General features: G+C 42.4%; 3 protein-coding genes across 9 annotated transcripts in view; 2 read left to right on the forward strand and 1 right to left on the reverse strand.

Annotated features, from left to right (window-relative positions):
• The window catches only part of PRDX1 (peroxiredoxin 1), a 354,386-nt gene that overhangs the window by 263,795 nt on the left and 64,699 nt on the right, over window positions 1-25,892 (forward strand). The gene's annotated exons all lie outside the window — the stretch shown is intronic.
• On the reverse strand, window positions 62-3,863 carry TMEM69 (transmembrane protein 69). Of its 4 annotated transcripts, none has more exons than XM_062003303.1 (3): window positions 3,220-3,863; window positions 2,730-2,792; window positions 62-2,123 (listed from the first exon to the last, which is right to left on the reverse strand). In XM_062003303.1, exons 2-3 carry the CDS (start codon window positions 2,772-2,774, stop codon window positions 1,395-1,397), a joined length of 774 nt encoding a protein of 257 aa, XP_061859287.1. In that variant the 5' UTR covers window positions 2,775-2,792; window positions 3,220-3,863; the 3' UTR covers window positions 62-1,394. The 4 variants fall into 4 exon arrangements, with proteins under 4 accessions (XP_061859287.1, XP_061859284.1, XP_061859286.1 ...); XM_062003300.1 differs by having other exon boundaries at window positions 3,137-3,863; XM_062003302.1 differs by lacking the exon at window positions 3,220-3,863 and adding an exon at window positions 2,912-3,130.
• The window catches only part of GPBP1L1 (GC-rich promoter binding protein 1 like 1), a 33,136-nt gene continuing 11,258 nt past the window's right edge, over window positions 4,015-25,892 (forward strand). Inside the window, exons 1-7 of one of the 3 annotated variants that reach the window (XM_062003296.1) lie at window positions 4,015-4,131; window positions 18,905-19,792; window positions 19,949-20,075; window positions 20,864-20,978; window positions 22,085-22,214; window positions 22,571-22,854; window positions 25,580-25,652. In XM_062003296.1, coding sequence (XP_061859280.1) covers window positions 20,919-20,978; window positions 22,085-22,214; window positions 22,571-22,854; window positions 25,580-25,652 — 547 coding nt within the window. In that variant the 5' untranslated portion in view covers window positions 4,015-4,131; window positions 18,905-19,792; window positions 19,949-20,075; window positions 20,864-20,918. The remainder of the gene's footprint in view (window positions 4,132-18,904; window positions 19,793-19,948; window positions 20,076-20,863; window positions 20,979-22,084; window positions 22,215-22,570; window positions 22,855-25,579; window positions 25,653-25,892) is intronic. The other 2 variants (XM_062003297.1, XM_062003295.1) reach the window with 2 other exon arrangements.

Below are 25,892 nucleotides of genomic sequence, written 5' to 3' on the forward strand. Positions count from 1 at the left end.
TGTCTTCAGGATGGACAGGTTTCTTAAAGATCTGTTGTTTGCAGAATGAACAGATGACAAATTTTCAGGGACAGTATGTGCTTTATTCTGATTGGAACAATGAATAGTGCTTTAAGAGAACTACTAGGATTTTCTAAGTTGGCCCCAAGACTGTATGGTTGTCACTTTTCAGGTTTCTTCTTGTATTTTGTACTGTACTTAAAGAATACTTAAGATAAAAAGACTGCAGCAAATATACTCACATCCAATTTCATAGAGTACTTGAGGTATTTGAGGCTAGAAAAGAAAAGCCATGTTATTTAGCTTGTATCTTCTTCCCCTAAATGATGTGTTAGGACGATCTAAGTACACAGAGCATGTGCTTCTGCGGTGTTTTCAGTAATTGGCCCAGCAGGGCGGGTTTACAGGCTGCAAGTCCATTTGTATGAGCACCAGGCACTCAAATCAAATTTTGAGGGGCGAGAAGACAGAGCCTACTTTCAATCCCATTATTTGATCCCTTGGTGCCAGAAACTGAGTCCTTGTATCACACCATCTGTTGACAGTACTTTAATTTAGGAATATGACAGATCTTCATGGCTATGTTGCCTGCAGCTTCCTGGACTAGGCAGCCCTAAGTCACACGGAATCACAGAATGGTAGGGGCTGGAAAGAACCTAGTCCAACCCCCCTGCTAAAACAGGTTCCAAACGCAACCTAGGAACAGATGGGCCAGGTAGTAAGCCTGAGTAGGAAAGTAACCTACTGTCTCTTGTGGCACCTTGTCAGAAGACCAAAAGCTCCCTTCCTAACACCATAGCAGCTGGATGACGCATTTTAGACAAGTGCTGACCTTGGCTTGCCACTGAATACAAGCCTTGCCTATCCTTTCTTACCTGACTGGCACATAACCACGTAGCATTTTCAGCACCTTCTCAGTTGAAATAAGAGTTTTGTTCCACAACATAGGAATTGAATATCTATGTACTTTTTACACAATTCTCTGCTGCTTGTTTAAACTAGAGGAATCACTTTCACCTTGCTGCTGATCCTGACTGCACCGTCATTCTCCCATCACAGAACGTGATCACGCGTTACAGTTAAACCAAGTACTTTAATAAATTCAGCACAGATCAACTCATACCCATGTCAGGAGCCTCTCTGTTTTAAATTCACACGACAGTAACCTCTCATCCAAGAATGATGCTTTGTTCTACGGATGAGGCCAGACTCGCCCCTGCCTTGGAAGCCATTGCTATTTACAATCCTCTCCTAAACTAATGGTGTTGTTTGTTTCAAGAATAAGCATCTTGACCCCTGCCATTTTATGCCTTCTAAGCACAAATAAGTCTTTATTTCCTCTGGAACTCAATACAAATACCTTATTGGCAGATAAGTAGCTCTTCCCTGTTGATTTATTTTGTGTTCTGCCATTTGTTTGTGCTGTTACTTTGCTCCATCTCTGAAATAGTCTTCAACAGTGCAGTAGCCAACAGTGAGAACACCATCACCAGCGTTCCCACTACCCTCAGTACTTTAAACCACCTAGGGTAAGTAGGAAGAAGAGCAAGGTCATAATGTAGTGCTACCCCTAATGCCATTACTAGCATTACTGCACCAGAAGTGATATCTTTAAAAAGCAAGGCTTGCCAGGCAAATAGAAGAGGAATTGTACTGTTAGCCAGGTTCAGCCAGTCTGGCTTGGCTGGGCTGTCTTCTGGGAGAGCAAACCCCCACCTCATTCCTCCCAGGAACGAGACTGTGGCAGCACCGTACGTAACCTGAGCAAAAGCCAGCTCTGGGTGGTAAGTCCCTTGGATGGCCATTAACAGTGGCACTGAAACAAATGGAATTAGCCCTGCAAGGCTTAAGTAAAGGGCTGGCTTGGGAGAATCTTTCAGTGCTTGCATACTTCGTCGCAAGACGCCCGAGTTCTTGGACTCTGATTCTTTGGAGGTTTTCTTCTTGAAGAAGGGAAGAGAGGTGTGAAAACCCTGGAGTCTGGTTGCATGTAAAGATACTGGGTTGAGGCTTGGAGATCTTGAGAGGGGACATATATCTTTCTGCAGCCACAGCCTGAGGGAGGACCAAGTTGTCTTATTCTTTCCATACAGCAGTAGTTGGGGACCGGTTAACTTCTGGAGCTGCAAGTATAAAACTTGGGATTACAGATCTACAGTTCCCAGAACTACGTCTCTGAAATACTGTACCAAGTCAGGTCAGTTGCCAGCTGCCCTTCCTCTTGGTTTTCAGGTGATTTTAACTTAACTAATTAAGCTAACTGACAGAGTTTACATAAGTAAGCTGGTGAAGAGGAACTAGACTTTTCACAGTAAGCGAACCTTACTCCCTACAAGAGATTCGTACATTCACCTACCCCTCCCCCCACACATGCATTTTTTAAGCATTTTTAAGTTAAGATGTATTAGTCCTTTTCAGAGTAGAATAAGAAACAATTACAGAAGTAGGATAAGGTCACCCCAGAAACTAGCTACTATCCCCTCCTTACTACTCTACCAAAAAAAGGAGAAAAAAAAGGCCTTTAGACAATAAAATTTCATTGTATTAAAGAAGTACCTTAGCTTTGGCTAAAAGCTGCAGTAGAAACTAGGAATTCTCTCAGAAAAGCTGAGTAGTAAACATGTGGCTGCTCCAACCTAAGTCACTTCTTTTTCCCAATGCTCCAGTCCTACCTTTTGCTATTTTAAAGAGAAATAGACAAGCAAAAAAAAAAGGCTTCAGAAACTTACTTTGAAAGGTGTGCAGAAGTAGCATCGCTGTATGAGAGGAAACATATTTGCTTTACAGAGGCCCTAAAACATAAAAAAAAGAGGTCTGAAACTGAGGGATGGCTGAGTTTGTCTTATGTCAAACTTAAGTTAGACTTCTGTATCAGCTGTGAGGCTCTCATGGACGCATAGATATTATTTACCCACTACGGGGCATTTCGTTTCAGGTAATTCTGAAGTTGCCGTAACTATCAGAAGAACAATGGTGATGGCTTCCCGTTCATGGATCATCTCTTTTTCACAGGATAAATGGCAGCATGCAGTCGATAAACGATCAGTTCCACCCAGGCGGGAAAAAAACCAGATCCTTTACCATAAAGGAGCGGAAATTTCCCCACACAAGCTGCTGCAGGCGGGACAAAACTAACCGCGAAGGGTGAGCAGCTGGCCGGCGGAGCTGAGTCCTCAGCCGACGATCCCGCTACTCCGGGAAGGGGGCGGCCCCGCGTACCCAAAGCGCGGCTCACGCGGAAAGGGCAGAGGCGCGGAGAGCACGGCGGTCCCACGGGCCCGAGGCGGTCACGCCGGGCTGGCACGGGGGGGGGCTGCGCTGCCGAGCGGAGAAGGCGCGGGCCGTGCCCGCCACTCGTGCCCGAGGCGGCGGTCCCCACCGGCTGCGGCCCGCGGCCTGCCCGCTGGCGCAGCCCCGAGCCTCCGCGCTGACGCGGCTTCCGGTACCACCGGAAGTTCTGCAGCGAGGGCTGAAGCTCAGCCGCGCCAGTCCGGGCGGGAACAGGCGCGATCCGCGCCGTTCCTCCGCGCCACGGAAGCGCAGAGATGTGCGTGGCACCCAACAAAGCCGCCGGTCCCGGTGCCTGAGACCGGAGACAGCAGTGATGAGAGGGCTCGTTCCTTTCGCTGCTGCCGCGGCGGCCGCCGGGCTGGCAGAGGGGCGACAAGGGCCTCTGCTGCCCCCGGGGTCGCGGGGCGGCGGTGCCGCTCTCGCTTTCTAGGTTCCGGGATCTCAGCTGAGGGCGAGGCTCTTACGCGTCGAGGAAAGGCGGGCTGGGGGAGAGGGACGCGGACTACGAATCCCAGCCTGCCCCGCCGCGCGTGGCCGGCCGATCGGCGCGGCGGGCGGGCGCGGGGCCTTCTGGGACGCGCAGTGTCCGGTGGCGCAGGACGGGCGCCGAGGGCGGTGCACGGCGCCGCTCTGATTGGCGGGGCGGGGGGGGGGGGGGGAAGCCCCTCCGCGTGGCCGCTGGGGAAGCCGGGGGCGTGTCCCTTCCGCCCTTGGCCCCGCCCCGCGCCCTCGCTGGCCCCGCCCCCTCCGGCCCCCGGCCGGGCAGGGCCGAGCAGCCATTTTGGGCAGAGCTTTGTTATGGTTCTGAGGCCGCAGGAGGCAGCGAGAGGGGCCTGGCCGGTGAGTGCGGCTCCCACACCCCTCCTCCCGGCGCCTCGACGCGTCTCCCCGCGCGCTCCCTTCGCTCGCTGCCACGGGACCCGGCCCGCCGTTGCCCTCGCCGGTTTTGCGGCCTCGGAGCGGCCCGGGATCGGCCTCCCGCCAGGCCGGGACCCCGTTGGCGGCGGCGGCGGAGGGCGGTGCGGCCGCCGCGGAGGCTCCCTCCGCTCTCGGCCCCGCTGCGCGCCCACCTCCCGTTCCTTAGGCACGGGGGGAGGCCCGCGAGGAACCCGCTCCCGAAGGCGGCAGCGAGGACTCCCGCCGGGGCAGGGCCGCCAGGCCGGGCCGGGGGAGGGCGGTTGGGGCCGCGGCTCCTCGTTTATTGTTTCCTGTTTAGCAGGAAAGTTCCCAGCGCTTGACACGGCTCGGGCGCTGCGGCGGCCGCTCTGGCGCTCGCTCGGAGTTCAGCCTTGTCCTGTCATCAGGCTGCCCGGGCGGGTGCGGGCGGAGGGGGGGGAGGCGGGGGAGGACAGGCCGGAACGCCGCGTTCCGCCGGGGCGGCGGGGTGAAGTCCTCGGGGGGCTGGGCCAGGTGCGGAGCTTTCTGCGCGGCGGCCCCGGGGCGGGCGGATCGCCGGCCACGGGGTTGATTCCGCTGCCCTCTGTTTTGATTGCGAGCTGGAAAGGAAACTGGGTGAGCCCGTGTTTGGCCCGGGCCGTTTCCCTTCGCCTCCGTGGGACTGACGGCCGCTCTTTCCGGCAGCCCCCGGCGGGAAGAGGCGGTCGGCACGGAGCGGTGACACGTGTGCTGCGGCCGGCGCAGCCCGAGCTTCCCCAGCCCCGCTCAGCCGGCCGGCTGCGGGAAACGGGGCAGCCGGGGGTTGGGGAGCTTGTCAGGTGCCGCTCGTTATCGCCTCGCAGGAAAACGGCGCTTGGCGTCAGCGTGAGGTGGCTTTTCTTTTTTTTTTTTTTCCTGTAACGAAAGTTATTTCTGCGCGTCCGATGTGTTTTTATGCCGTGTTGGCCTATGGTCTTGCGTGGTTTAAGTTAAATGGTTGTATCTGGACTTGATCGGAACAGCTGTGTTCACACCTAGCATTTCAAATGTGCATTTGAAGACATTGAATTGAACTCAGATTAGTAATGAGCCTGTTTATAACGATTTTAGAGCAGTTAGTGGGTGTCTGTGCAAGTTAGGAGTTTTTAAAACAGTTTTAGAGGAACAGTCGCTATTTAAATCCTTGCAAGTAATGGTACAGTCGTTTAAGAGCGCTGCTTAAAAACTCTTTTTATGCTAATATGACCAGGTAAGTCAGCGTTCCTTTCCCCACCCCCGAGGTCCGAGTGACACAAGTGTTAGTAATGTTGATAATACTCTGAAGCGTTGCAAGTGACTGAGCAAAGCATGGAAACGGCAAAGGGGAGTATGCAGGTGAGAAAACAACTGAGATCGTTGAGGAGCCATCAAAGCTGAGCTTACTGTAGCCTTGACATTACTTCTATAAAAATGTTAGATGGTTATGAAAAACATTTGTTTATGCAAATGTTACTTCATGAATGAACGTGGCTGGTACTTCAGTGAAACGTCCTTGCACTCATCCAGTTGGAGATCAGTATTTCAAACTACCTAGTCTTTGACCTAGGAAGGAAATAGGTGTAGAGCAGTGGTAGGAAGAAATAAAATCATCAGCTTTAACAAGAGCAGGTTTTCCTCTTGTATTCTTTCTAGATCATTTCTAGAGGAAAGTACCTTAAGAAGAACTTTTTGAAGCTTTCTATTTAGAATAGAAAAGCTTCAAGGGATACTTCCCCCTTTTTTTTATTTGTTGTTTGGGGTTTTTTTTTTTTTACAACTGTTTGTAGGGAAGTGCAGCCTCTGCATTTTATATTCATCTGTTTTGCAGTCTTAATCCTATATGACACAGAAGTTTCCACTGCAGATATCAATACTGGGACTTTAAAGCGAAAATATGTAGGGAACAGATGGCATTTTACTTTTTTTTTTAAGTCCTGTTTTTTCTGCAGATGTCTCAGAAGTAAAGAGGACCAGAATACAGATGTGATACCTAACAAATCAAGTGGAAGTGCACAATTGCTGAATAGTTAGGAGAAATACTTTCCTTTGAGAACATTTTATGGGGAATGGTGGCCTTGTCTCACAGATGTGACTGCTTTCTATGTGGTGTTACTGCCTCTCGAAATTCCTGTTTTAAATTAGGAAATTAAGTCACTGCAGGAAAATAATCTTCACTAGCATTTTCATGAAATGTAAAAAAATACTTCCAGAGCTGTGGAATACTTATTTTTAATACAGAAAAATACTGCGGTTGGATCTGTGCATTTTTTCAAAGTGTGAGGTGTCAGATAACATATTTCTTGTCTTTACTAAGTGAACACAAACTACTGACTCCAGAGTTAAAGTTGCTTTTTCAAAGTTTAATTTCAATGTTACAAGAGGTTTGAAGTTAGTTGTTCAGCTGCTGAATTGATTTAGTTGTGAAGTGTACTTCAGGGCGTGCTTTATTCATTTGTATGAGCAGGCTGGAAAAGGGCTGATTATGTTCAGTACAGCTAAAACATAAAGCACCTCTCTTCACTGAAGTGCTGCTTTCTCCTGCACAGATACAGACTTTTCTTGGGGCTTCCTAAAAACACCGCCATGGGATGAGTGTTGGTGTAACTTTTACAGGGAAAGGTCATAGTTCTTGCATTTTGCAGTTGGTGAGGTAGTGTGGGTACCAGGAAGTTTGTTTGGGATATTTAAGTTTTCTGTTAATTTATTTGTAGAGGTGGGAGTGGATTAGATTTTGTTCTACTAACACAACAATGTAAGCAGACATTTTGTTGTCACTTACATAGTGACCAGGATATCAACCAAATCAAATGTGGTTTTTTGTTTCAGTAAGAGTAACTGAAGTACGTGTTCTCTTTACTTGTCAGATTTGATGTAAAGCAGTGAAGTTGGCAGAAACATGGCCCTGCTTAGAAGACTTCACAAATGTCAGGATGTTGTTTAACTTGTGAAAATGTGCCAAACTTTAAGGAGTTACTTTATGGTCAGAAGATAAATTTGTATTTTGGGGAGTGAATGTAGGTAGAGATTGGTAGTGAAGTGTCCTCTGCCTCGTGTGGATGTGCAAACACTGTGCAGACCTAAAAGTTCTAGGTTACACGAGGCCATTAGCATGCCAGTAAGTGGGAAGGGAAGCACACTGGTTAAATTAATCATACCTATTAGCAATCGAGCTGTATCACTCGGACTGGAATTTCTTGATTAAAGTGTGCTTAACTATTTCAGTTCCTGCCTTCTCTATCTGGCCTTCAGAAACCTCAGCAGAATTTCAACACTGTATTCTTAGACCTTTCTGTAATTAAACAGCAAAAAATCTTTGCAAAGTGTTGGTGTAGCCACTTCCATAAAATGACTAATCTGAAACAGTTACACTTCCAAGGTCTGGCTGAACAAAAAATGCTTTGAACCAGTGCATCCAAATATAACCGAGCTCAGAAACAAGTATTTTGCAGTGTATGACCTTGTGGCTCAGGGACTGTTGTATGCTAGAGGGTTCACTAAGAGCCTCTGAAGATGTAGGATTTACAGTCATTCTAGTAAAAATGCCAATGTCTTGGGTTTTTTTCCCCCTTTTTTGCTCCTTGAATCTTGTGGCCACTTCCAGTTTGGTGTTTTCACAGTCTTACCCTCCACCCTGGAAGGAGAATTGCAACTTCATAGTGTGATGTTGGTGGCTTTTAAGAAGTGAGGGGTTATGTGTGTGTATAACGTTGCCTAAATGCCACGTCCTTGAGTTTAGGAATCTCCCTTTTCCAATACAGGAAGAAGTGAAGAATTTTACATCCATTTCCCATGGAGCAGTTTTATTTTCAGCATTTGTGCTAGGTTCAGGTAGATAGTAAGTGTCAGGGTAGATAGTGGTGTAGCCAAGAACGACTGGCAGTGGGGATATAGATGGTATCTGGGTGACCCCCATAGCATAGTTGCAACATACAGAGCACATGGCAGTGATCGTCACTCTCTTGGAATCTCTGTAATCTTCAGTTGGTGATGAACAATTAACTTGCTATGGAGGTATATGGTATTATTCTGGGCAGGGGAGTTATTGGTATTCACAAAGTTGCTGGTGAATTTGTATTACAAATTACAAAGATTACAATGGGTCTGCAGCCTTTCAGCAGAAACAAGTGTTTTGCTGGTGTGCCGACACCTCATCCATTCTGTAATTGATGTGAGGTGGTCTGAAAAAACCTTTGATGGCAACTTTAAAAAAAACCCAACAACTCAGCAAGGAAACTCTCACCCTGAAAATGTTGAATGTGTTACCATCTTGCCTCATATTTAGGAAAGATGTCTTTTTTTCTACTTTGATCTCTAGTTAGAGAAGCAGGTTCGTGACGACTGTAATGTCTTCAGGTTGGATGGGCGTTATGAAATGTATCCTACGGTACTTAGGGATGAGAAAGCTTGTGAGGATGAGAGAAGTTCCAGAATACTGAAAAAAGTTGAGGAGCGCTTTTACTTGCAACATCTAGAAACAGGCAGGACTTGGGGGAGTTCAAGGGAAGAGTGTTCATGTCACGAAGACTGTCCTAGGTCACACTGTTTGGTGTTTTCGCTGCTCTGTGTTGAAATAATATTGCTGCTGAACACAAGGATGGGATGATCTTGACAAATTTAAGAAATGGTCCAAAATCAATAGCATTGATTTCAACCATTTTGATGTAGATGGGTTCAAATTACTGTGTCTAGGAATATTACTTTATGCAGACAAGTAACAGCTGGTTAGGCAGCGGTTCAGTGGGAGGGTATCTAGGGGCTAAATTATCTGGAGTCAGCCACATCACTGTCATAAACATTTACTTGTCATACTGGGACATGTCAAAGAGCATTATAAATAAGGTAATTAAGCAGGTTTTCAGTTCTGCAGCAGAATGATAGGTCTTCAGCTAAAGTGTCTCATTCAGTTTGTGATACTATCCTACTTTGGGAAAGTTATGACTGGGTAGCAAGATCTGTAAAGAAGATAACAAAGTCTGTAAAATAGAGAACCTCTGAGTGAGGACTAGAAGAGGGAAAAAAAAGCTTGTTTATCTCTAGAATTATTTTATACAATGTGTGTTTCATCAGACATCAGCAGGTGATCTGCAAAGCAGCTTTAAAAAGTTACCTGCAGGTATAACTGTGAGCCAGCTCTGACATCTTGTCACTGCCTGCAAGCTGTCATGCCTGGTATAGGTGGGTCACATCATTTTTTTTTCATCATCAGGGCTTTGAACTTAAAAGCGTGTAGCTTCAACAATAAAATTGGGAGTGGTTGAAGGGGGTTGGGGGGGGGTGTTTTTTAAAAACATTACTTTGTTTGATCCCAGAATATGTTACTACATCCTTTTTCTGCTGCCAAAACCAGTGAAGGGATACAGGGTCTGTGGGACTTCCCCCCAAAAAAACCCTGCCACCTGTTAAGGTTGGCATTCAGTCAGGGAATACTGAAGTACTGGTCTTGAGAAAAGATGTCTTGAAAGATATCTGCAAAGAGAAGTCAGCTTGATGTTTACATCATGAATCAAACAAGTAGTTTAGGGTTGAAACTGCAGCAGAGTATGTTTAGGTTAGACTGTAGGTACAGGTCTGCCTTTCAAGCTCTAAGAATAACCAAAACAGATCGTAGAGATACACTGGAGGATGCTAGTATGCTAATCACTTTTGATTTACAGCTCCCAAAAAAATACTCCAGTGGAGGTATGAATAGCTGTATAATGAATTCCAGTCTGCTGATAGCAAACTCATCTTTCGGATACTTTGAGACATCTTAGGATTATTTCTGCACCCTTGCAACTCTGCAGCATGAAGATCACTGTACAAATTGGCGGAGGGGAGCTTTGCTTAGTTTATTTTCACAGACATCTGATAGGAGAGGGTAGGGCTAAAGTCTTTTAAATCTCAGGAGAAGCAGGTAAACTGTGCAACCTCTGAAGATTTCCCCTCCTCCCCAAAGATGTTGTTGTGGTACTGCCTAGTTTATTGTAGGACACCAGGATAAAAGAACAATGGTGGTTAACTCTTGGCTGACACAGTGTACCTGCAGAACAACAGCACAGTAATTCTCTGTAAGATTTAAAGACAAAGCTGAAACCTGCTGGATAACACCTTGTCCATATCTCCTTGCTTTATTCTATTTGTAAGAGTTTCACAGAGGAAGCTCCAGCAGAACCATGTGAATAGCCAAAGAGGATCTATCTACCAGCTGCAGCAAACCATCAGCTCACAGGATTAGGGGTCACTTGTTCCTTAGGGGCTTTTCTTGAAACTGAGACCAAACAAATGGAATATTTCTTACTTCTGCAATTTATTTTACGTGTGTAGGATTTGTTTTAAACTAAATTGTTTTCAATGACTGTTCTGCACTGAAGTTTTGTCGTACTTCCATAATTAGGGAAAGTGCTGTCAATGATAAGCTAGTGGAATGAAAAACATAGCAGCATAAACTTCACAAACTGCAATGCACAATGTAAACTTCACAAACTGTAATGCAAGTGGTGTACACATGCTGAAAAGTGCTGAGTGAGCATATCTTCATCATGTCCTAGTCACAGGCAAATAAACGGGGAGTTTGTTCATATTGTCCTGGTTCTTGAGGTAAAATGGTTTGGAAATAATCCTCGTGGAGGGAGAGGTGCAGAGGGTAGGATTAGTCCCTTGGTCCTGGCCTGTCATCTTGGGTGAGAAGTACTTTATAACTGGGATGTACTGCTCTTCCCAGTTTGTAGTGGTGGCCTTGTAGGGCTGAGGTAATGGTATCAAGAGGAAGAATAACTACACTGTTGTTTAGGAGAACAGTCTTTTATTTCTGAATGTCCTGTTTATTTTGTTGATTCTTGATTTTCTTTCCTCTTTGCAAATGACATGCCTTCTGCTCTCTTATCCTTCATCTGGAATGCAGATCAATACTTCCCTCTACTTGATTTACAGTCTCTCTTGCCGTGACACAAGTATTTGATAAATAGTCTGGTTGCATTTGATGCTCTTTTCCAAAGGAAATATGTTTTTCTCGGCTCCAAACAGAATGTATTTAAATATAAATGTGTCACAGTAGTGATAGTAACCCTGGTAAAATACTGTGTTATAAAATACCCTTTGTGGGAAACAGCCTTCCTTCTTTTTGTTTTTTTTTTTAAAGGTACAGAACTACTTACTACACTCCTGCTTAGGCTCAGGCTACATCTCTGAAGACAGGTAGGCAGGAGGTATGCAGTATGAAACAGGGTTAAGATAGTAATTACATATTTGCAATTCTTTCCTTATGATGGGAAACATTATCCTGGTGTATGCTCCTGAGCAGCAGAAGTGACTTTGTTCATTAATGCTTTGGGCAGACCATACAGATGGGCACTTCGTTGCTATTTCACTCATTCAATTATGAAATTTTTGGGGAGGATAGTGGTAGCTTTAAAGGCAGCCATGACAAGGTGTTGTGTTTGGTAAGGTCAGGGCAGAACAGAGCCTTATCTTGACTTCAGATACTTTCAAAAGGGCTGTAGGTCAAAGTGCGCTACAAAATAGGTGTTTGATTTTGTTCTTTTCAAGAGCTAAAAAGACCTTTGGATTTGATGAAAATTAGCTGAATGCTTTAGCCAGATTTAAAAGACATTCTTTAATAAAATGCTAAGCTGGTTGAAAAGTTCAAAACATTATTCACATTTCAAGCCTAATACTACTTTAAATATGTTCCTTTGGTTCCTTCCTCACAGAGGCCCATCCAATCCCTGGAACCTTACTCCCTGCAGTAGGACAGAGCAGTGAGCAGGTTTTATCATTTCAGGTCAATACCAGGATTCTCTAACATAAACAGTACTAAGACTGTTAAAGGGATATTAGAGGGAAGCGGAATCTTAAGTGACACGGGAGAGAGACATAAGGGATGACAGTATTGCCAGTGGCTGTAGATTATAAAACATCCAGGAATAAATGTTGATAGGTATAATATCTAGAAAGTCTGTGCTGACCCAATTTGATATGTGTAAGGAGATGAACCTTTTAGATTTTACATGTTTAAAATTTTCTTATCTCGCTACTAAGAGTAAACTCATCAAAACCCACAGGAACATTTCAGTTGCAACGTCTCACGCTTGCTGGCTGAGGTTCAGAGCCTTATCGTGTTACACAGGCATCTGAATGGGTTCCCCAGACTTCTTTTCCAAAATTTGCTTTGGGCTTTTCTGTTAAACACAGCTTGCTTTCCAAAACAAGCCTGTTGGCCGGGGAGTCTGTGGTCTCCTCAGTGCACCCTGTACTGTTTACCCTGTAGTGATGATGTGGTAGCCTTGCTGGCAGAAACCTGGATCCGCTGAGGCTGGAAGGGCAGGCATCAGTCAATCAATGTTTTTGTCAATGGTATTTTTTTTTTTGGTTAAGAATCTTTCCTAGAAGTCCTAGCACAGTCCTAGAAGTCACTTTTCTCTGTGATTTATGTTACTCTTGTTTGCTCTGGTATTTTTTGATTGCTGTTAAGAAGTGGAAAAAAAAGTCTTCTCACCCCCTGCATTTTAGACATGACTCTGAACTCACAAGACAAAGCTGGTAAGGTGTTGCAGGGCATGTGATTGTGTGGGTGCATATATTTGTGTCAGAAAGTTTGAGGGAGGTAGCATTTGGTTAGTGTAACCTTAGAGAAATGGAAAGTAAGCAGGTAAATGGACAGGATGTTTGTAAAGCAGTACTGTACAAGGTGACAGTGGGAGGACTTCAACAGAGGAAAAGGGTTTGGGGCATGTAGATGTGTCAGTATCGACCTTTCCTAACCTATTTGCAGCTAATTTGAGTTAGTCTTCTGGTCAAGTACTCAGATGCATAAGTCAATACGATGTTTCCCCCAACCTATTATTCTGGAAAACCTTTTGTATAGACAAGCTTCTGGCAGGTTTTCACCTTGGAATATATAGATCTGCAGTGTTGTTTCTAGAACACAAAACAGCGTTGATGATTCTGCAAGGTAGATTGGTTTTCTTTAAACTTGAAAAACAAGGTGTTAATCTTTCAGTAACAGCTTGTTTTCATAAGAAGTTTTAATATCTGTATTTAGGAATATTTTGGGTTGGTGCATGATTAACATTTTAATCCATCATTTAGTGTTTAATGGGCTCATGTTTCTGTAGTTCTAGAACATCTGGTATGAGTGATGCTTTGTACTTTTAGATGTTAATTTTTTTTTCATCGACCAGATACCATTTAAACAATGTTTTCTGCAGCATTTGTGATTTAACAGAACTGTCCTTTCTATTATAGTAACCATTTTGAGGGTCTGTCTTTGTGGTACAGTGGAAAGAAGCAGGTAATGATGGTAGATCTGTATGATAGTTATTCTTACACGTAATACCTCAGGTGTATGAGTACTACCAGTTGTACATGCCATTCTGGAACATCGACATTTGTCCTCTCAAAAGGTAGCCACATTGCAGTTTTCTAGACAGACTGAAGGTGTGTCTAGACATTTGTATTATGGAAACTGAAAGCAAAATGTTAGTTAGTTTGTTTTGTAGATACTTTATGTAGGTGAACTGCAAAAAAAAACATCTCAACTTGAGAAGAGGTAGCTCACCAGTTGTTATGACAACTGTTGAAGTAGTAATGCTGCACTTGTGTCTTTTATAGTAAGGCCTAATAAGACGTGCAAGGTTGAAGCAGGACTTCTAATTACATTATTTTAAAAGGGCTATGCACTCAAATATGATTATCTTATTCAATAAAGTGTTTCTAATAATAGTAAAACCCAACCATGTTCTGCTTTTTTGGAAAACAGGATGATGCAGTTTCGCGTGCAGCTCTTTGATATCCTTAAGGAAATGAGTGGCATACTTTTGACTCCTCCTAAGCTGAGCTCCAGGCTGTGAATCCCCGTTTCTGTGAATGTGCTGGATGAATTAAAATTGATTAGGAGGATACCATATTTTGTCAATGCATATGGTATTAATTCTTTGTCATAGACTAACATACACCTAACATATTCTGAAGAGTAGCTAAGTGGAAAGGTCTGTTGTGTATGTTTAGACATATCTGCTTGATTAAACAACATGGAAAGAGCCGCACAGAAAGAAAACTGATGAGGAAAGTAAATTCTTTTCTGCCTTATGCATCCATTAAATTGTTCACTAGTTTTTCTGAATGCTTTTGCAGCCCAGCTGACATCTGATCTTTAGGAACATTACCGAAACCCTGACTTGACCAACTAGAAAAACAAATCTTTACTTCTTTTTAAGTAAACATGTTCTATTTAGAGTAATATGTAGAAATACAGTGAAGCAAACTGAAATTGTGGCAGGATTAGACAGATGTTGTCCCTGTGACCTTTTACAGCTATTATCTGGATCAATAAATGTATAATGAAGGGTAAAAGTGTACTTTTATCCCGATTGTCTGCTGGAGTTTCCATATCTTTGTGATTTAATGTTTCAGGAAAGGAGAAATGGAAGTAGCGACTGTAATGAATAAGAGTCTAGGTAGACAGCAGAGTTGAAGGGACCTGAGGTACAATGCAGGGTACAAAGAAGCAGTAAAAGCATCCAGTAAAACCTGTCCATTTCAGAAGTGTGTGCTGCAGCACGTGATGTGGGTAAAGGTTAGAAGCTCTGGTTCCAGGTATTCACAGAGAGGCTGAGTGTTAGAACAGCACAGCAGACCAGACCAGAGTGTGACTCAGCAGATTTTGCTTCACAGTTTTGTAGGCCGAGGCAGAAGATGGAAGGGGAAGTAAATGGAAAAATGCACTGCTGATAATTTATGCACTTTCTTAGGAATTCTGAAACCTCTTGATCCATTTGCAGTGAGTGGTTTCATAGCTCAATGACTACCTTTAGCTTGTCACTCTAGTGTGGTGTTCTGTTCAGTATAGTTCTTCACATAGTGAATACTTTCTTGGTTCCTGCTGTTAGGTACACCTGGAAAACTCAGCTTGAGAATCAAAGCTTTAGAAGCTCTCAGATTTATAGATTAATCCTAATCAAGTCTATGTTAGGAGTAGCAATGAAAGTTAACAGAAGGATCAGAACAACTGGGCAACTATATTCAATTGTAACACAGCAGAAGCACTTAATGAATGGTGTATTGGAGAACAGGGATTTCGTCTTGGCCTATGTGCTGTTTTTCATGCCTCTTCTGAAAATTGAATATGCTTGTACATTCCTCTCATTTTCATATAAATATTTTAATATTGGTTTAAATAAATACACCATAAAATCTGGTAATACAGAAGAGCATTTTTAACTTGTTTATTTCACTCAGTGATAAATATCACTTCTTCCACTTGCATGTTAAATGACATGGTGAAGGATATTTAGATGTTAAACTTAAACACTTACCAAGGGGAATAAAATACTTTTATAACAACAAAACCTTGTGAAAAGAGGCTGCTATGAAATAGCAGTTAAAACATTTCTAATGCTACATGTAATAATTGATAAATGTTTTTTGTAAGGTTAATTAGAGCTGTTAACCAGTGGAACCCAGGTGCTGATACAGAGCTTTAATTTTTTATGTACATACGTTCCTTGCCAAAGTGAAACAATATTTTGTGATAGTTGACCAAAACCTTTTTGTCTTCACCAAAACTCATTACTGCAAATTTCATTGTTCTAAAAGGAGGGATGTCTTTATAGAACGTTTCATTTAGTGGTATTATTTTCTCTTTTTCTGATTTATATTTTCATAAATGACTCAACATTGAACTTCTTAAAAAAGAGAGAGAAATAATTAAATTTGCATTGACAAGCACTCTTGTTTGATTTTTTTTTTTTTTTTTCCTTGAAATTGAAATTGGGAGTGGCTACTGGGGATGATCTTTGTCCTTGCCATTTTCTATAGTGAAGCAGAGACCAATTGACTTGAACTGTAAATGCAATATAAGAAGAACTGGGAGCTTTGCCTTCAGGGAATGGATGAGTGTTTGTTCCACACACATCTTCATGTACATGACCAGAGGAATGCAGACCCCACCTGTACTTCGAGGAATCTCTTCACTGTATACATTATTGAGTAGTTGGCAATGGTCACTTCAGTTCCATGTAGTAATAAAAGAAAAAATGAAACAATGTTAGCTATTAGGAAGAAAAGGTAAAAATGCACAATTTTGCCACTGTGTAAATTGCTCATGTTCCTACACCCTGAATACTGTGTGACATTGTGTTTTAAAGACACAGTAAAGGCTAGTAAGGATGATTATGTGTGTTCAGAAAGCTTCCACATACAGACTGACTTTACTTGGAAGAGGAATGACTTGATGAGTACATATGTGATGTATGAATTCATGACTGTCATGAAAAAATGTGGTTGGACTCCTTGGTAGCACAAGAAAAGGTCCAGTTGAGTTGAAGCTGACATTTCTATAACCACAAATTACCTTTTTCACAAAGCGTAAGTTAACTGTGCCCCCTTTCATTCAGAAGGTAAAAATGTATAAATATGTCTAAAACCAAAACAAATCATCAGATTTACATGGAAGCACTGACTGGTAATAAACTGTAATACAGACTGGCTTAAAAGGCTGAGACAGTATCCTGGGAGCCTTGCTGTTATTTGCTCTTGTTCTTGCACTTTTTTCCCTTAATTTATTGTAGGTTGCTGTCAGAGAAGGTAATTGAGAGTCTTTGTGTCTTGCCCATTGTGATTTTGTGATGGTGCTGATGTCAGTAGTAAGGTACATTGTGGAAGTGATCTTAGGTACATGGAAAGTGTAACGTTGGACAGAATTTAGAGTGTGAGGAGACTGTAAAACCTAGCACATGGGTTCATCCTGGAGACTGAGGGTTTCAGTAGTAGTGTAATTCACAACATTCCATCTAACAGCAAGTTTTTTGCTTTAGCAAAAGAAGTACTGTGTTTTCATGTCATACACCTTGTTCTTTCTGTGCTAACGTGTGCACAGGAAGGCGGTAACTGAAAAGCAGCATATATGCCTATTGAAATCTAGAGCCAGCTGCAGGCTCTGTCAGTATTGGCATATAGCCTTCAGCAGTTTGCTCATGCCAGGAAACATAACTTTGGAAGGGCTCAAGAAATTACGCTGAATCTACTATCTGAAGTGTGTGAAGTGAGTGGAGATTAAGCCTCTTGCTTTAATTTACTGCAATCTCAATGCAGAGCCTCCTGGTAACTGACACCAACAAGTGAGATCATTTCAGAATAAAGGTTATAGAGGTATCAAAATACTTGCTAGAAGGTTTGATATGATGTGATCGTCGTTCCTTTTACACCGTGAAGTTTTCTGTTTCGCAGTGCCTAATTTGGGCTAATTGTGCAACTGTGATGTTTGCAAGTCTTGGACAAAATGTCATGTCTAGGAGTTGCACTAGACTGTCTAGGTGAGATACTGCTCTGTAACAAACCACCCTGGTCACTGATACTAACAATGATATCAAAATAGCAAGTTAGGAGACTTGAATCTTCTGCAAGATCTTTTCTAAATTGATGTCTGGAGTTTTGCAGAGTTTCACCTTGGTTTTGATTGTGTTGAAATATAAAAAGAAGTCTTGCAGCTTTCAGCCAACTGTTGATGTGTTTTTCTATTTCTTTTTCCAAAGGGATTGGGAACCTGCTTTGTGAAGTGGAAACTGGGTATTGTACTTCTGTGGTGTTTTAATTTTTGTTGTGTGCTCACACCTGGTTCCTGCTTCAAAACCCTAATTGTGTGATGTATAGATAGCCTTAAGTTCGGTATGGGTTTTGCTCTCTAGTTCCATTTTTCACATCACTGAATTGTTCTCAAGGTTCATTAAATCAGCTTCTTAAGTTATATCACTTCTGTCAATAGTTTGGCATGGCTTAATTGCTATATAGTTTGTTCTGAAAAGCATATTTATTCAGAAGATAATGAATCTTGTTTAAATATAGTCAACTGCATTGACTTTGTCTCTGTTTTATCTTCTACTTACTACTCAGACGTTTGGTAGCAACCTCAGAAGATCACATCTAAAGGAGTTTGCTACCTATGCTGAGTTCACTGTGATGGGAAGACTGTTTTGTCTGCAGCAGATGTTCTAGCACATCCCTATACACACTGAAAATTACCCCTTAATGTAAAAGCAGGTCTTGATAGGTTAGCCCTTCTCTTGTTTGCAGTGTGTGACACTTAGGAGTTAGTAGTATGGGATGGGATGCTTAGAAAGTTCGCAAGTCAGTATTGTGTGTGGACATGTCCACTCTGGTTTTGCCTCATCTTGGTTGGTAGTTTGTAGGGGTCGTGATGCTGCTTGTTGTTATTCTGCCTCCAGAAATGTGATCGTGGCTCACAGTGTAGGTGCAAAATAACATCTAGTTCCAGAAAGAAAAAAAAAGATATGAAAATAAAGGGGAGGTTATTAAAGGGAAGGACAAGAAGGTGATGATTATTTTACTGTTCCCTCTGTGTGTAAAGGAGATGAGACATGTGGAACAGCAAAGCCAACCTGCGGCCTAGAGTTGCATCGTTTTAGCAGCAGGTTTTCAAATTGCTCTGTAGTGAGGAATTCCTTTCACCGTCTGCAGGCAGTTTATCTGCTCTTCTCTTTATTCTGATTCAGCTCATTTATATTGTCTTTTTGTAAACTAAATCTAGGAAGTGATCATTTAAAAGCAAAAATACCTTTTTCAGAGGTCTTTTAAAAAAAAGAGAAAAAACGTTGTTTTAATCAGACACCAAATAATGTTTGGCATTTGCACTGTAGTTTTTACAGTTTCTCCAGTTCTCTCTAGTCATACTTTGTCATTTTAATGCCACTTGTATTGAAGGGGTGTCGTTTGTTTTTTTTTATAGTGACTACCATTCCTGTCTCACCTCTTTGATGGAAGAGGGCTATGACCCCGAAGTGAACTCTCCACTGTAGAACAAGAAGCTCTTGTGAAATAATTGTGTCCCTATAAAAGCAGCACCCAGTCTACAAAAAATAGAAGACATTATTTTTTAATCTGGCTTTTTTTTTTTTGTTCATGTGACCTATGTTTCAGCATGTAAATGGTGAAAAACAGGGAAAACCTTTGTGCCTGCTTTTGAGCTTTATATCAAGTAGTGCTTAGTGCATTAACCCAAGTTAGGTGAAGATCAGAGTATATCCTAACATTCTTTTTTTTTTTTAACTATTTTACCTTTTTTTAGCAGATGTATGTGATAAAAATGAAGTTTATATTTTAAGAGCACTTGGGCAGATGATGCTTCTTTAGATCTCAGCATTTGGGGCAAACATTGGGGTTTTTTTATATAACATCGTTTTTCCAAAGTGTTCAGCTTGATTTGCTGCAGATCATGAGTTATCCAGCAGATTTGGGTGTATCTGCTCAGTATTAACCATGATGTTGCTCTGAATGTTGTCATGCAGACTTGACATACCTTTTGGTAATGTAAAGGCTGACTTCCGGACTACTACGACCAGAGGAAATTTAATGAGGTGAACGTGGTCGTGGCTTTTTTCTTAATATAAATTACCTTCTTAGGTATCTTTTTTGTAGTGAGAGTACAAAGAGAGGTTAAAATGAGCAGCTGAGGGGGTGAAGGGTATTGTTGGCACGAAGTGCGGCCTCTCGTGCTCAGCTTCGAGACGCACTGTTGCCTCAAGGCTGGCCTTACGGCATACTGGAGAAAGAAGGAACCCAGAGGACAGTGAAGCACAGAAACTGAGGACATTGGACTGCAGAGGCCAAACTCAGGGTAAGTGATCACATATACTTATTTCCTTGCTTATATAGTATTGAATTGTTCACAGATAAAGTTGAAAAATAAAGAGTGGAAAAGTGGAGAACCTTCCACAAAAAGGCAGAATTCAGCTACACAGAGTAAATGATGCAACTCCATAATTTTGAGAAGTAGAAGTTGCTATGACGTGTTGGAATCACTAAATGCTTGGAGTTGGAAGAGACCTCTAGAGATCATCCAGTCCAACCCCCTGCTAAAGCAGATTCATCTTGTTCAGAGTGCACAGGAACATGTCCAGGTGGGTTTTGAAAACCTCCAGAGGAGACTCCACACCCTCTCTGGGTAGCCTGTGCCAGTGCTCTGTCACCCACACGGTAAAGAAGTTTCTGCTTGTGTGTTCCAGCTTGTCTGTTGCCTCTTCTTCTGTCAAAAAGAAACAATTCAGTTTCAGATTCTTCAATGAGATGCTTCAGTTGAACCTCCATTAAGGTCCTTCAAACAGCTTGTCTTCTGTTCCTAACCATCTGGTTTCTTAGCTATGAGAGCAGTTTCATCATCAGGTATTCACTAGTGTATGGAAGCTGGTGGGTCTGGATGCAGTTATAAGCTGGGGGTGCAGGAGCTGACATACGCTTGTCTTTCAGATCTCTGAGCTGCTCTCAGTGTCTCTAACATTACCAGTTTGGTTTTGATTTACAGCCTCTGGAACAAAACATGCAGCGATCACCCCTTTGTGGACCACGAGACAAAGAGCAATGAAGAGAACGTACCCCAAATTCTGTCATGTCTTGGTGTTACACATCTGTGCATGATATGGCTTAAGTGTTGTTTTCTTCCCACGTCCACACCCATCCTACCATGAATTTCATGGGCATGTTAATTGTAAGCAGGAAGTAACTGGAAGTGTTTAAGTTCTTACCTGTTTTGGTCAGAGGAGCAAAGTCAGCAGGAAAAAAAAAATACTGAAGTGTAATATGAAAATCTGCAGCACTTCTTCCCTCTTATACAAATACAGGCCAAGCTTTGGGAAATAAATTCTTGTTTGTGTTTGGAAAGGATGTCATAGAATGTTCTTTTAATTTACAGATCCTGGCCATGAGGTTTGATGCCTCATTTTATTGAAGGGAGACACTGGACCTAAATGGCGCAGCATGACTTTGTTCCTGCCTGGCTTAACTTCTCAACGCCACAGTCAACCAAGGTAAAGCTAATACAGATCACCTCCTGTTACAGCTGTGATGATAATGAAAAACAAAAGCGCCTCGGTGGTTTCTTGAACTTAAGATGCTTCATTGTAGCTTCTTTTGTGCTTTTGAAGAAGGCTGTTGGAACTTAAGGCCAAAATCATTTTTGTAGTCTGATTTCTGAAATACATCCCTTTTATTTCAGAGGAGGAAAGATCTTTGGGTTCAGACATGGAGGCAGTTCAGTGTCTTTGAGACTTGAGTGAGATCCCAAGAAGAAAACCATTAAAGAAATGGCCCTAAATCTGTTTCAAGACTTGAACTGCCACTTATTTAAAATTCAGGATGTAATTTGTGTTTGATTTGTGAAAATAATCTGACCCTCGATGAGTAGTAGGTTGATAATAAACCCTTAGGCTCTAACACCAGACTTAGAACTACTCGTTAGTTTTTTTCAGCCTTAAAATGAGGGCAATTTGCCTGCCAATTGCTTTCTGAAACTGGTTCCAGAAGAAGCTAAGGTTGACCCAGGAAGTCTGCTTTAGGACTTTGACATTTGTGTTACTTGTGCATGGAGGCGATGAAAAACATTTTACTAGTAAACCAGATCACGACGGTCACCTCATGCTTAGATATGAGGAGACACAAATAATGTCAGTATATTTGATCCATTTAAAACAAACTCCTGCTTTTCTTCCTTTTGAAGGGGCTTTAGCTTATTTAATCATCTCTGAATTTTAGTCAGACTGATTGGACTCTCCATTGCTGTCTGCTCCTCGGTCTTGAGAGTGGGTGAATGAATGAGCACCTGTGTGTCATAGAATTTCTTAAATGGGTTTTACAGAAAGTATGTATTTGCAAAGACCACTGGTAAGACCAGTGTGTTGGGTTCTGTTTCATCCTGGGTAAGATCCAGGGGTTGTGTGCCATTCTCATCAGGTTCACGTGACTGGATGTTGTTGACTAGCAATGCAGATATGGACACTGGCTTGAAGACTTGGACGGGAATGTGGAGTTTGGGGTTGTTCTTTTTCTTCAGTTGACCAAATATCACTATTGGGACTATCAGGCTTCTGGAGTGCCCTAATGAATGCTTAATTACTTTGCTTTTTACTTTCTGCAGTCCCCTGCAGCCACCTTTGAGAAACATGGAGAGCATCTTCCCCGGGGAGAGGGCCGCTTTGGGGTGAGCCGTAGGAGACACAACTCTTCTGATGGATTTTTCAATAACGGGCCCCTCCGAACTGCGGGAGGTGAGTAAGGATCAGAACACAGCCTGAGAGCAAGCAGTGTGCAATGTTCTACAGAATGAGGAATTCTGCAGAACATAAACAACACTTTCCCAAACTGTACCTTTTCAAAACACCCTGTAAGAAACTAGTGCTATTCTGCCGTGCCCCACGCTCAGGCCACGAGGGGGTTTCATGGTGGCTGTATGTGCATTGTGTGGCTTGGTTTGTTTTCCATTATAATCACACAGTAGCCTAATGTGTTTAGCCTAGTAGTTACTTAGTGAACATTGACTTAACAACAAGAAAAACAGCCTGATGTTTCCAGTATTCTGCATGCTGTGCTGACTTTATTTGCGTGCTTATCTTCTTTTGTTTAGACTGCTGGCATCAGCCGTCCCTTCTTCGCCATGATTCTGTAGATTCTGGTGTTTCTAAAGGAGCTCATGTTGGGCTTTCTGGCAGTCAGCCTGGCTGGCATGGTCCCTCACGGGGCCATGATGGTGGGAACCAGCGTGGTGGAGGAGGAACTGGAGTTCATCGCCACTGGAATGGCAACTTCCATTCTCGGAAAAGTTCTGCCTTTCAAGAAAAGCTGCCTGTTGAATCCAGGGAAGAGAAGAAGGACGATAAAGAGCAGTTGCAATTTGAGGAAGAAGACTTTGTAAGTGTGTAGCTTCTCACTAGAAGTGGCAGCTGTGAGAAGTGGCTTTTCAGATCTCATTTTAATTAGTGTTGATATGTGGCCAGGATTACAGTTGCATTCCATGCCATGTTTGAGATCACAACAGGTTTAACAAAATCATTCCAGTGCTGACAGAATGGTTACTGGTACCCAGAGTCCTTGGGATTTGACAGCCTGTTGGTTTATGGGTTTTGGCACATTACTGTATTTTGCCAAATCGTTCTTGTGAACCGAAGACAGCATTGTAACACACAAGCCACATCTTCGAGTGAAACCCAGAAGGTGACACTGCTCTGTCTCAGGAAGAGTAGATGTATTGACTTCATGGCTTTGCTTTCAAAGCCTTTTTTAAATATCTTTTCTCCTAAGTGAATCTATTCAGCTTATCTCCAGTCTACCTGCTGTTCCTATTTCCTGCATTCTGGCACACGTTAGTGTTTGTGATAACCTTCCCAAGCTTGTTCGTGACATTCTCAGACCTTTGCAACAATCTGTCTTGAATTTTCTGGCATAGTACTGTATTATCAGAGATATATTCTTGTTTCTCTATTAATCTTGTTTTCTTGAGGTTTCTTGAGCCATTTCTTCCATCAGTATCTCCAATCCATCAACTTCTTACCCAGCATTTTGATTCATGTACAGTAGTCTTCTATGTCCTGGTTCTCTGGAATGTCTTTAGTTTTCCAGACTTTACCAGATAGTACTTGGATACATGGCTTTCGTCCCTACCACGTGCATTCCTGAATGTTAATGCTTTCAGATAGATTTTCTACTTTCTCTTTCCAATTCTTTTTTTTTTTTCCTGTCCACTGATGAGGATTTTATTGTTCTCAGTCCATGTATTTTGCTTTTTGCATCTTTTTTCTAGCTCACTCTAGGCTCTTCTTCACCAGTGCAACAAAGTCAGTGAAGTCTGTAATGTTCTGGTAACTTGGTCCTTTCACCTAGTGCAATTCCTTGGACTTCAGTGCTAAACCTGTTGCTTCCTCCAGTAATGACAGTTTCTTGTGTGTCATCATCTTGAGCTTCTTGCTCTCTTACCTGTTCTCTCTGATAGGCTATTTGCACAGCTAAAAGTGTTGTGGGAGCTAGGCAATTCTGTTCACGAAGTTAGGAGTTGGAGTGAAGTATATGAATGCCCACAGCTGCCTGGGGACAAAATCTAGAGTCTACACTTAAATGGCCACAGGAGCCTGTTTGATTTAAGCTGCTGGGGTTTTTTTCAGTGAAGTGCCTGGGGAGTGATTGCATACTCTAGTTCAACTGCTTCTGCTGGGAGTGGTAGCCTGCATCAGAGGGTGGTTAACACCTGGAGAGCAGTGATAAAGCTTGTGTGTAGATTTCTGTGAATTTGATTTCTCGAGAATACTGTAACTCATTATTTCTATAAACTTGTTCTTTAGACTGTCAAAAGCCTGTTGAAATGTAGAAAGTTATTCTAATGATGGCAGCTATGTACTGTTGTAGTCTATCTTACTCTAGATCTTTCTTCCATGTACTAGTTCATTCTCTTCTCCAGTGCCTTGATGAGTGCCTTTCCCTAACTACATGGCTGTTTCTTCTGTAATTACTTCCCCAATTTTTTTTAAGATGATAATACTACACACTGTCTAATAGCAAGTGTTGCTAAATAACTCCTGTATTGTCTTTGCCATAGTGGTGAAACTAATGTATACTGTGGTTAAGTATGTAGCTGTTAGGCCTGCGTGGCTGACAAGGGCAACACTCTCATGAAAGGTCTGCAAACCAGGCTGTTAGTCTGTTCTCCTGTGGCATGAGTACCCCTGTTATAAAACTGACCAGCAACTGAAAAACGAAACACTGAAACAGAGGAATTTCTAGGGTCTGAAACAGGAATTTATGCTATGGTGTGACATTTTTTCCTAACTCTTATAGAACAGGAATGCTTACTGCTTCAGAAGCTCATTATTAGAGACTTATGCTGTCACCATAGTAACTAACATACGAAGAACTCATTAAAAAGAGGAAAAAGGTGCCTTTATTTTCAACTGAAGTTATTTGGGCCAAGGAAGAGGAAAAGCTAATCAGGAACACTTGTCGTTGAATGCTTAGGTTTTCTATGCTCAGTGCTTGGACATGTGCTTAGTTGTTCCTCTGAGTTAAATTCTGATACTGAATAAAAGGTGAGTCTGTGGGGAGCACTGAGTCTGCATGTAGTATTGTTTGAAAAGTGCACTCTAGAGCCCAGCATAAGTTTACACATAGTCTATAAATGTGTATATACATTTATTATGCCTTTACATTAGGAGCCTTGCATTGCCTTTGTTTGTTTCTATTGGTGGTTTTTTTGATTGATTGGTGCATAATTATTACAGAAAGATATTTGGAAAATGAGATTACAGACCAGATACTGACAATATGTATTCTGGTTTATATTTTCAGCTGCTGATTAAATGCTTACATCATTTATGTATGTATCAGTTGGTGGAATCTAATTAATCATATAGTATAAAATGAAAGGGCCTATCCTGAACCTTTTGATAGTTCTATTTGGAAATACAGCAGAAGCCAAGGAGAATACAAGCTTGATTTTCAGATGTCTTGTCACAAAGCACTCTCTTCTAATTCAGGTGCTCTACAGAGAAATCTACCTGTACTCTGGGTTCCTAAAAGCATAATGTTAATACTGATCTGTTGTTGTTGTTACATGAGCTACATACTCATTTGCATTGTGTTTTTACAGCCATCTTTGAATCCAGAAGCTGGAAGACACAACCACCAGAACAAACCTTTAGGGACACCTTCTGGAGTATGGGGTAGGTAAAGATAGTTACATCACTGTACAGAATGCTGGTGCTGGAGCAGAAAGTATGACCCATGTTTAAATGCTAGGTTTTTTACTGAAAAAGATTTTAAAGAGTTAAGTGAAGCAGACAGATTGCAGCTTTCTCTCCTCTGTTGTTTTCCTCTCAAAAGCTTCACTCTAATCTCTTGGCCTTTTTTGTCTACTTGAAACTGTGCTTATCTTTTCATTAAAAAACCTGCTAGTGGCAGTA

Source organism: Colius striatus, chromosome 10 (genome assembly GCF_028858725.1).
Source record: "Colius striatus isolate bColStr4 chromosome 10, bColStr4.1.hap1, whole genome shotgun sequence".
Lineage (NCBI taxonomy): Eukaryota > Metazoa > Chordata > Aves > Coliiformes > Coliidae > Colius > Colius striatus.

Excerpts from the sequence above, each read along its gene's own strand:
- TMEM69 (XM_062003303.1), bottom strand. The coding sequence starts at position 2,774 with ATGTTTCCTCTCATACAGCGATGCTACTTCTGCACACCTTTCAAA. Across the intron at positions 2,124-2,729 it reads ACTTCTGCACACCTTTCAAA|CTCCAGAAGTTAACCGGTCC; the intron begins GTAAGTTTCTGA and ends TTATACTTGCAG.